Source organism: Pempheris klunzingeri, chromosome 22 (assembly GCF_042242105.1).
Source record: "Pempheris klunzingeri isolate RE-2024b chromosome 22, fPemKlu1.hap1, whole genome shotgun sequence".
NCBI classification, from domain to species: domain Eukaryota; kingdom Metazoa; phylum Chordata; class Actinopteri; order Acropomatiformes; family Pempheridae; genus Pempheris; species Pempheris klunzingeri.
In genome coordinates this window covers 16,976,006-16,987,524 of record NC_092033.1, presented here as the reverse complement: position 1 = coordinate 16,987,524, position 11,519 = coordinate 16,976,006, and the positions used below count along the sequence as shown (strand labels likewise).

Below are 11,519 nucleotides of genomic sequence, written 5' to 3'. Positions count from 1 at the left end.
TGTCTCCATATTCTGGCACAGGATCTCTTTCTCTGCCTCTCGGGGCTTTTCTGTCATGTCCTTCCCTGAGTCAGGGTTGTCATGGCATGATTGCGGTTGCACAAATGGTAAATGGAAAATGAACTTTACTTATATAATGCCATTCTAGTCTTTTGAACCACTCAAAGCGCTTTAACGCTACATTCACATTCAGCCATTCACATGCTGATGAGAGATTGCCAATCTACCATCAGTAGGAGGCTAACCATTCACACACACACACACACACTGAAGCCGTGGTGCAATTAGTGGTTCAGTGTCTCTTCTGTTTTTTTTTTTCTTTCTCCTGTATTTGTATAGTGCCTCTCTAGTCATTTTGACTACTCAAAGCTACATTATATCCTCATTCACTCATTTACACATACAGGAAGAATCTAAGTCTGAGTTGACTATTCTTTCACACATATGAGCAAGTTGGGCTTCAGTGTCTTGCCCATGGACATGCTTACTTAGAGGATCTGGGGTTGGAACCGCTGACCGTCCCATTGATGGACAAGCCACCTCTGAGCCACAGCCGCCCCAAACTGTGCATCGAACCACTGGATGGTGTCTATGATGGTGCATAGCAGTTGCTCATCATTTCATGAAGGGCCCAGCCGTCTCTGCAAAGAACCTCATAGTGTTGGAGGAGCGCCTCATTGTATGGGAACACTGTACTAATGTTTTGGCAGAGGGTATTGTTCTGTGGGTAGAGGGTTTCCTTATAGATAAAAACATCCAATGGGATGGCCCGTGCTGTTTTTCTATTCCCTGTTACTTTTGGGTGAAAATACCTTTTTCTATTGTTTCTAATTATTATTCTCATTATCGCTGACACTGATTGATAATGCCTATGTGTGTGTGTATGGAAAATCCTAATCCTAACCAATAAGTGATGCCATGGCGCCTGACATTAAAAGACTTTTGTTTGTTTGTTTGTTTGCTTGCTTGTTTTTTTATTTTATTTTATTTGATTTTATTTGATCAATTTTATTCAGAAGAATTCTGTACATTAAAAGTTCACATGGTAACTCTGGCTTACATTTCCCAGCTCAACACGAAAAAACGTACAAAACAGCAAGGCAAAACATAGAAAAATCAAAACAAATGCATAAACATGAAAATTAATGGATGTAAATAACATGCAGTGATGAATTCTCACATTCCAGGAGTTCATAGACCAGTCCTCAGCCTGTGTGTCCTTGTACAAAGCCAAACATGCCTCTACACCACAAATCACCCATAAATTAAATTGAGGCCATGGCCATCCCTTATGTGTGACGTAACGGTGCGTTTACTGGTAATGGGTTTTATGATATAAACTTTTTATGCAAATGGTCACAAGCTATTTCTGGTGAGTCACACGTACTGAGAAATACAAGAGAAGAGCCAAATACTGTGAGGGAGACATTAATGGCGTTAAATTGCTTCTCTTGTCGTTTCAATAACTCCACAGCTTGTTTTGACGGGCCGTTCATTTTAGCTTGAATTTAGCTTTTCCGAAAATATTTCATTCATACTATCGTCCGCCTGATGTGACGCTCTGCGCATGCGCCCTGGCTCAACAACAACAACAACAGCAGCAGCAGCATCAGGAACAGAGAGGATGGCGGAGGATGGTAAAGAGGAGTGGATGGCGACCGACGAGGACTCGGAAACCACAGCTGCAGACAGCAGCAACAGCGTCAACAACAAGGTGAAACAGCGGCTCGCTCATAGTATTTTAGTTGTTTAATGGCCGTTACAGCAGGCGTGGCGTCGGGTAAAGGCCGCGTTAACGTTTAACATACACGTATTTAACATTAGCTAACAACAACAACAAAAAAAAAGCTCAGCGCTAGCTTACTTTATGTTGTAGAGACGTTAGCTCAATGGAAGTAAACGCACGCGTACATAATACACGTTAATGAGGCACAATTGAGGTAAAATATAATAAGTTATTTAAATTATTTTGGTCTTAACGTACATGTCCATCCAGTGTGACGTCATTTCCATGCTAACACCAACTAGTTCGCTCAATAAATAATGCGTCATAGTTCTCATGTGGATGGAGACGGTGGCAAGTTGTGACCAGCTGCCGGGAGCCTGTTAACGCCTCTGTGTGATGTGCTGGCTCAGGTGGTGGAGGAGGACTCGACTCTCCTGCGCAGGATGGAGATCTGTGTCGCCGAGGCTGAGAAAAGGAGTGGCAAGAACGCAGTGAACATGCAGGAGACGTTCACTGTCTACCTCATCGAAACAAGGTGATCACACACACGTGTCTATCTGTGCTTCCTCTTGTTTCAGCTCTGCGTCTGTGTGAAATGACAACTTACAAGTTGCACAATGGCTTCTTTTTTTTCTTTTCTTTTCAAGGCCAATGGATGCAGTCGCTGAAGGTCGCAACCCAGCCCCTGACTCTCTGTGGAGGAGATACAGTGAATTTGAACTGCTGCGGAACTACTTAATAGTGACCTACCCATACGTCGTAGTCCCCCCTCTGCCCGAGAAGAGGGTGAGTTAAGTGTGGCTCTGTGCAGTGATATTCAAAAGATGTGAAATGTCTAACGTGATAGAGCAGGACAAGCGTGAGTAGGTTGAGAAATTAGTGGTTGAAATTTTCCAGATTGACTGACCTTCACGTCTTAGAATAATGATGGACTGAACTGTGGACCAGCCCTACCTCTGCACAGCACAGCTGATAGTCTCAAACACTTTAAGAAGCACAAAATTACTTAATTATTAAAAAATACTTGCTGTATAAGCTTTGTGTATTACGAGTGATGCACCAAAATACTTGTATATTGCCTTCCTGTTCTTTTAGACTACTCAAGGTGCTCAAAGTCGGAGATCAACCGTTCACACGTCGAAGCGAACATACAGTTTAGGAGCAATCTGGCGTTCAGTATCTTGCTGATACTTTGACATGTGGACTGGAGAAGGCGTCAAACCGCCCAAATTCCTGGATGATGTCAAAGAAAAGCAATGCAAAGCAAAATAACTGTGCCGAAATGTCAAGTGAAAGGTTGAAAGCTTGGCAGTTTGTTTGTTCCCTTGCATACAGGCAGAGTTTGTGTGGCACAAGCTGTCGGCAGACAACATGGACCCAGACTTTGTGGAGCGCCGCAGGGTCGGGCTGGAGAACTTCTTGCTTCGCGTGGCATCTCATCCAGTTCTCTCCAACGACAAGATCCTGTGTCACTTCCTTACCGAGGTAGATGCTGCAGCGCTGGTCAGTCCTGCACTTCCTGTTATCATTTATAGATCAGTAGCTCAGTGATTGACTTTCTTTCACTAATGTGTGTGGCAGGAATCCGGGTGGAAGGAAGTTGTGTACGAGACAGGATTTCAGGCGAAGGTACTGGACTGTTGTCAACCTGTTGTTGACCTTGTTCTTGCAGGCAACTCATAGATTTTTCAAGATTTTTACAAAGCTTGACCACCTCTTGTCACTCCTATTGCAGGCAGATTCCAGGCTGAGAGCGCTCAGTGCCACCTTCAGGGTGAGAAATCCAGATAAGTAAGTTCATGTTAAACACGCTGTAAGAGGGGACAAGAAATGTTAAGAATAAAATAAGTTAAGAGTGATAAGATGTTATCTTAACTGTTTGTAGGAAGGAGGAATTTTTTTACTCTTTATTTGTATCATCCAATTGATCAATCCAAAAGCAATTGCTTGATTAAAGAATGTTTTTATATATTACCAGTGTTGGGAAGGTTACTTTTGAAATGTAATGGCTCACATATTACTAGTCAACCTGTTAAAAATGTAGTAAGTAATGTAGCTCTTCTAGTTACTTAATGAAGGTAATGTAGCTAATAACATTTGACTTTTTGATTACTTTTCTCACAAATTGGTCAGTAAAGGTCAATACAGCTGAAAAGTCCTCAAAACATAAATAACCCTCACATCAGTACACTGATTAATGTCTTTTACTACAAGTCCTTCAGTATAACCTTAATTAAGACTGGAATATCGAAGACTCCTTGGTCTGTATTTCGAGACGGGTTAGGTTGTGCTGACATCCCTGCAGACTGCTGTCACCTTTTACTTATTACAGTTACTTTTATTTTGCTAAACTATCTAGTAGATTTAATTTTGGACCGCTGTTTCGTGTGACTAGTTACTCCTCTGCACTGTATGTAATATAATAATGTATATTTATATATTTAAAATTACAATGATCATATTTTTATATTTAATAATGTTATTGTTTTATAATTGTGTAAAGAAGGAAAAAATGAAAGGATGATTAAATACATATATATTGTCAAATAACCAGGGAGAGGGCAGGTAAAGGACATTTTAATCACTGTCGTCTGTTTCTCTTTCACTCAGACGCTTCATGGAAATGAAACACTACAGCGATGAGCTGCAGTCCCACACATCTCAGCTGCTTCGAGCACGAGCAGTACGTTTCTCTGTCTGCCTTTGTCTCACTCACTCACACACACGTTAAATTCCTGTTTGCTTAAATACCTTTTAATAAAAGTGTCTCCACGCTTTAAATCTTTAAACATGAAACAACTCCCTCGTTTAGCCACTTGGGGGCAGCAGCAAGACAGCAACTCACTAGTCCTGTTAAAGACTGATATCATGAACTTGGAGGAGCAAATGAAGCAAACACTAATTACAGAGTAGACATCATAAAATTTTTTCTGTGTATAGAAAAAGACAGCTGCCGGGCTCATTATGCTGTAAACCTTAATATCATTTATATTGGTTGAACACTCACTTTTTTATTTTCTGTGTCTCTCTAGAGGGTTGCAGATCGACTCTATGGAGTTTACAAGGTCCACGGGAACTACGGAAGAGTCTTCAGGTTGTACCACTCACACGTTCTAATGTATCAGTGCGTGACTGGGGTTGTCGATGGATGTGCATTGTTTCCACACTGTCATTATCGAGTCGAATCACTTTTGATCAATCCTCAATCCTCGGGCCGTCAGTTTGAAGAAGGGAAAAACAAAAAACCTCTTTAACAGCAAAAAGTACTGCTTAATTAAAGCAGGTTTGGTGGTACCTTAGGAAAAAAATGTATTCAGTCCCCAAATTGAGGAGCACTAGGATGTGACCATCATGATGTTATTACTACAAATATATTACATACCATAAAAATGAATTCTGTACTGCATATCCAACTTTGGAGAACAAAGCCTCCTTTTCAAGACAGTATTTTCTCAAATGTAGCAGTGTGTGTGTGTGACAGGCTGGCCTTGTTAATTGCAAATGTGTGTGTGTGTGTGTGTGTGTGTGTGTGTGTGTGTGTGTGTGTGTGTGTGTGTGTGTGCATCCACGCGTTCACTGCAGTGAGTGGAGTGCCATTGAGAAAGAGATGGGAGATGGACTGCAGAGTGCCGGTCATCATATGGATGCGTGAGTATTTGAGTCTGCCCATCATTACATTTAACACATACTGTAAGAGTGGGACTGCCAACTCCTTTCTGTGTTGCTTGTTGAGACAGATGCTGTTTTTTTTTTGTCACACACCTGTATAGATATGCTGCCTCAATAGATGATATCTTGGAAGAGGAGGAACATTATGCAGACCAAATTAAAGAATATCTCTTCTATGCTGAAGCTCTGAGGTAAGACCGAATTTTAGAGGCGTCAGTAAAGAGAGAGACTCCTCACGTGTACATGACATACAACCAGAGAGCTCTGAGCTCCACCGTCATTCTGCCTCCTTCCAGGATAACTGAGTTAACTTCTAGCTTCCATCTGTTCTCTGTCCTCTTCTTTCTTTTTAATTAAGTTATCTTTGGTGCATTGCACTATTATCTCTCAATGTCCTTCATGGAGGTAACATAAAGATGACAGATTACATGGAACACACTGTAAATAAGTGTCATCACATGTTTCCTACTCTACTTTTATAACAACACGTAACACAGTCAGCCTCAGCATAGCGCTTCTTAATCAATGTCTAGCAGTTTTTGCAATCTTATTCTTCTAGCACAACACTTGTCCTTGAAAATGATACTACAGTTGCTCCATGAACATTATGATATCACCAGCTGGAGCCTGACACATTACTTCAAACAAAGAGAAGTTCAGAAGCATCTTAGGTGTGTGTTGCCTCATAGTAAATACGACTCCTCCGATGCCAGCAAGCATCTTACAAGAAAGACTGAGGCGAGGAAATCTGCATGGTTAAATACAACGGCATGAATTTTTTTCTCTGTTTGTTAAGTCGGTTGATTAAAAGCCAACAAGTTCAGGCAAAAATGAAGGCCTCTTGTTTCATGGAGGTGAACTGGTTATGCTGGCCCACACTGCCATGCTGGGTGAGGAGATCCTGATGTGTGTGTGCGTGTGTGTGTGTGTGTGTGAGTATAAAGCCTAATCACCCCCGTTATTTAGACAGGGTGAACAGAATGTCCATTTAATATACTCGAGTCAGTCCCATTTTAAATCCTTTGTGCTCTCTATTATATCTCGGGAAGTCTTCATTCTATTTTCTTTACATCACCTCCGCTAGGCCCTTTTCTGTTGGTGGATTTTCCTGGCCAGTTTGCCTGGTGGGCAGGCCCATGAGTTCTGTGAAAGCCCTTTGATTTTATAATTGTGTCATAAGATATCTTTGTCTCTACCAGACCAAGATCCTGATTCCACTATGTTCAGGTCTCACCTTTCTGTGTTTAATATGACATACATTTGTGCAGTATGCAATATAATGACAGTGTTTACATCAACTAACATCAGCAAGAGCTCCAACAAGAGCTCCGATGATGGTTACATATGACATCCTGCTGCTTTGACAGAGGTTAATATTCAACTTGTCTTGACCCAATTCCCCCCCCCCCCCCCCCCCCCAAAGTACAAACTCACCATATGCTGTCCTTCACAACAGTTATGTTTCCATGACCATACATTCTCCTCACTTAGCAGAGCTAGGTTTCCTAACACTGTTATACGGTGACAGCTTATGCAAAGCAGGGACTCCTGAAAAAAACTAGACAAGAAAGATTCTTTTGTTCTGTTATGTAACTTACTAATGGAATCAACATTAATTAGACAGTTGACCTGCTAACATGTTAACAAGTGAAGTTGACAGTCAGCTCCGGCTCAAAATGAGAAGCTGCTACCTGAATTTTTTTGCGTATCGCTCTCTGCTGCTGATAATTAGCTAAGAAAATGTGTGCATTTTGCCAACCTCATTGTCTTAACTTAACCACTCTTGATAATAACACACTGATTCACAACGCTCACTCTGTAGAGTCTGACTGTGGTGAAGCACTATAAAGAAAGGATCTGATGTTGATCGTGTGTCTCAGAGCCATGAACAATGACCTCTTGCACCCCAGTGATTAATGTGTTTGTGGCTAGTGGTGTGCTTTATGTCTGACATCTATGTTCCCTGGACATACCTCTACTCTACAGAGCAGATAATGATACGATCGTGCACTTTGCTTTGGCAGGGCAGTGTGCAGAAAACACGAGCTGACCCAGTTTGAGCTTGAGATGGCCTCCCAGGACCTCATCTCTAAGAAGCAGCAGCGTGAGGAGCTGGCTACAGGGGTGAGCGATACTTACGTTAAACACTTTTCCTTTTCCTTTGTCTGTTATCCCTGATAGCGGCGATGGCTAATTTTGTAACGTCAAACCAAGGTAAGGCCTTTGAGGGAGACTCCAGATGTTAACAACTTCCAAAATAACTTCCTCAGATCGTACGGACGTTCTCCTTCAAGGGCATGACCAACAAGCTCTTTGGCCAGGAAGCACCTGAGCAGAGGGAGGCCAGAATGAAGCTGCTGGAGGAGCTGATAGCGGAGGGTGAAGAGACGGTCAAGGACAAAACAGTTGAATGCGAGTGAGTCACAGACACAGCTGAACGCTCTTGATTGTGTGTGAGAGCGGTCGTCAAGGTTTTGCTGAAGACACAGATATCTTTGCCAGTTGTGTGTGTGTGTGTGTGTGTGTGTGCTTTATTTGATCTGTCTCATTGCAGAGAGCTTGTTGAAAGGGCGTGGGTGGACATGCAGCGCTTTAAGGAGCAGAAGGATAAAGATCTCCGGGAAGCACTCATAAACTACGCTGTCATGCAAATCAGCTTGTGTAAAAAGGTACAGAGCAGCACGTCAGCCAGCATCAGCTGTGATGGTGGTGTTCATTATAAATGTGTTTGTATTCTTTCTCCCTGCAGGGAATACAAGTGTGGAGTAATGCCAAAGAATGCTTCCTCAAGATGTAAAGCTGAAGCCATACTCAAGGGATGTCCACCCTCAGTGATCCTCAGTGGTGGATGCTGGGAAATAATGCCAATGTCCTCTGGTTGAAGTCTGAAAATAACCACAGTTAAGTAACAAAACTGCACAAAAAGATGGTTTAATTCCAAGTATTCGTACAAAAGGCATTCATATGCACCACGTTTTCAGTAGTGATTTACATTCACTGTTACGTTTTGTTGAGGGAAAAGGCTTAGATAGGGGAAGAGGAGGTGTGTGGAGGACTCTGGAAGTCAGGGTCGACTTTTTCAATATTTAATATTGTCTAACCTTAAAGAGGCACTTTACCAACTTTACATATTAAAGTCAATCAGCTGGTCACGATGGGATGAGTAAATTGACTTTGATGACTGGTGAGTGTGGTGTTTGACGGATGTGAGCATCAACCAAGCCAAGACACTATATCAAGTTGTATCATGGGAAGTATAAAATTCAGGATTTTTTGGGGGCTTGACCCACACACTGCATAGAAGTCTGGTTTTCTCAGACACTGCTGCGTTGATTTTGACCGTTCTTTTTTAGATTCTGATGGAAATGCAATACTAAATTGCCTAAAGTGTGTTGAGGCTGCTTTCACCCCCACGCAACCTGTTCGCTTTGGTTCAGAGCTCAAAGTCTGCTGTGTTTGCCATTTAGTTTCACTTAGGCTGGTCTGGAGTTTGTCAGGCTGTCATGGCTGACCAAGCAACAGGTCAGATCTCCCAGCTCTGTTTACTTCAGCAGGAAATGTCTCTCCTTTGGAAGAAATCCATCAACGCAAGGACATTATTTCAGTGCGGTACAGACGTGTAGCAGAGCTGAGAAGCTGAGGCTGCTCAGTGTGGCAGTGCACTGTGCTTCAGGCTCTGGGTGATTTTATTGGCTAAACCAAAAAACGGCCAGCTGCTGTATGTCAGCAACAGGCTGCATTCATGGACAACTTTTCAGACTTTTTTTTGACTTGTGTCTAATTTGCATCAGACTTAGACTAAATAAAGACTGGCCCAACACAAGAGACCAGTCTAAAATAGTCTGTAGTAGAGAAGTTGCCACACATGCATACCCAAAGTGTCATTCATCATTCTCACCATGAAGAGACTTGCACCGGAAGCAAGTCCTTGTTGTGTCACTTAAGGCCCCCTAATGTCAACACCGGATTGAAAAACATTCAAACAACGATTTTCCCATATTATTATATAGGAAATGATAGAATGAAGACACATTTTCCATCATACTTTCAGACCATGTGGCGTCATTTGTACTCAGCTTAGTTAATAAGTAATAAGTGTAAACCAAATTGGACCAGAACTAAAAGGGAAGAGATGTATCATATTTCACCTGTAATGAATGGGAACAAATGAAATCGTGATTTAAAAAAAAAACATACAAATTTTCACATTCTCTCCTCCTCCGCCTCTGCTGTGAAGTAATTGCTTGCTTAAATGGATCAGTCAAAGGGAAGAGGCAAGGGCGAGTGTCGTGGAAAATTCTCCGTTTCGATAAACAAGCTCAGCTTCAGTCGTTTGTCTGGAAGCGAGTACTTTATTTAGGGACAAGGTTTCCAGAGCAACGAAGCAGTCTGCTAAAGGTCCAACGAACAAAATAGCAGAGCGTATTCAAGGGGAACCGAGTCGATGTATGTGTATGTGGAATAGGTGCGCGTGAATATAAATGAGATGTGTGTGTGTGGGGGGGTCATCTGGTTTGTGATGCCCTCATGAGGAGCTGTTTGTGGTCTGTTATGTGTCTTCTGTGAATGTTTAACTGTGAGATGAGCGTGGCTGGGTATGGAGTAGAAAGGTACAGAGAGGGAAGTGGTTAAGTGGGTACGTCTCACAGCCAAGTGTTATACTTTGCCTTATTTGGGGTTTAACATGAGGACGGGGAAGTTACCTACGTACAAAGTGTTCAAACAGAGTGCAGGTACATGTTCTACTAATGTACAGTGAGCTACACATGAGGTAAGATGATTTTAGTCGACAGGTCATTTCTATGTTATTTAATATTTTCTATTTACTGTTTCGGAGGCTTGTCTGCAATAAGCTTTGTGAGTGTATTTGTAAAGTTGTCATACTTTCTCAGTTTGGATGTAGCTCTTGTGTGTTCTATTTATTTGAATAAAAATGTCTCACCCCTGACTGTATTTGGATGTAGTTTTTCTGGTTTATTTATAATCCAGAATTAGTCTCATGTAATATATCTTTATTCTGACTTCATACACGTCAATCAATCAATCTTTATTTATAGAGCACCAATTCATAACAGCGTTATCTCAAGACTCTTTCCATAAAGAGCAGGTCTAGACCAAACTCTTTAATTAGAGAGAGACCCAACGATTCAGGAATTCAACATTAAGGATTCAAGAATCCCCACATGAGCAGCATCAGATGTTATATTAGGAAACAGTGGCAGGAAGAACTCCCCTTTAACAGGAAGAAACCTGGAACAGACACAGGCTCAGAGGGAGGGGGGCTTTCTGTCAGGGTCTGTGTTGGGTGGAGGTTAGAGAGAGAGAGAGAGAGAGAGAGAAATGTAATTTGGCACACAAGCTAGGTCTTTAATGCCGGCAGCAAAGAGAGAGACTTCTCATGTGTACATTACATCCAACCAGAGAGCTCTGAGCTCCACTGGACAGTCCCCCTGTTTATATTCCCTGGAGCCCTCAACGCTCCACCCACCACCCCATCAACTAAACATTTTCACTGGTCGTCTATTTCTGCACCCATTAAACATTACACCAATATGTTTCCATGTTCCACGTATCCACCTGTTTTATTACACTAATAAATCGTAGTGCTCCACGCTCCATGTATGGAAGGGAGCGTATGGGTGAGACTATCCCTCTGCCTTCTGCAAACAGGCACTTTGCTCTCTGCAAACAAAGGCTGTTGTGTTCTTTCTTTTGTTACAATATCACACCACACATGACACTTAGTCAGCTTCAGCATAACTGTTCTTCAACAGTGTCTAGCAGTTTTTGCAATCTTATTCTTCTAGCACAACACTTAGTCTCATTGAAAATGATACTGCACCCCGAGATGGACAAGTGGAGCTCTCATTGCCTTAATGCATACAAGACACTGTTGATGATTTTCCCTTCGTTGACCCCTGTGCAGATTCTGTGCGACGGACTCGATCCTCTTGCATGCGAGTTTGAATAAACGAGACCGGAGACACGTTTTGTCATACTTCTCAGATCTTCTACTAGTCTGTAGTAGCCAGCGCCCTGTACTGTGCAGTGGTCTGTTGGGGAGCAGCATCAGATCATCATCATCAGCTCTGATGCTGCCCTCCGCCAACAGACTGAACAAACT

General features: G+C 42.2%; 1 protein-coding gene across 1 annotated transcript; it reads left to right on the top strand.

The window, feature by feature from the left end:
• Positions 1-1,567: 1,567 nt before the first annotated feature.
• On the top strand, positions 1,568-8,408 carry LOC139222070 (sorting nexin-4-like). The gene is made up of 14 exons (XM_070854039.1): positions 1,568-1,714; positions 2,137-2,261; positions 2,374-2,512; positions 3,062-3,211; positions 3,308-3,355; positions 3,462-3,517; positions 4,337-4,409; positions 4,759-4,820; positions 5,309-5,374; positions 5,497-5,586; positions 7,420-7,519; positions 7,666-7,811; positions 7,950-8,064; positions 8,145-8,408. The coding sequence occupies exons 1-14, from the start codon at positions 1,568-1,570 to the stop codon at positions 8,190-8,192; spliced, it is 1,365 nt and encodes a 454-aa protein (XP_070710140.1). The 3' UTR covers positions 8,193-8,408.
• The last annotated feature ends 3,111 nt before the right edge of the window (positions 8,409-11,519 follow it).

Excerpts from the sequence above, each read along its gene's own strand:
- LOC139222070 (XM_070854039.1), top strand. The coding sequence starts at position 1,568 with ATGCGCCCTGGCTCAACAACAACAACAACAGCAGCAGCAGCATCAGGA. Across the intron at positions 3,212-3,307 it reads TGTGTCACTTCCTTACCGAG|GAATCCGGGTGGAAGGAAGT; the intron begins GTAGATGCTGCA and ends TGTGTGTGGCAG. Across the intron at positions 5,375-5,496 it reads GCCGGTCATCATATGGATGC|ATATGCTGCCTCAATAGATG; the intron begins GTGAGTATTTGA and ends ACACCTGTATAG.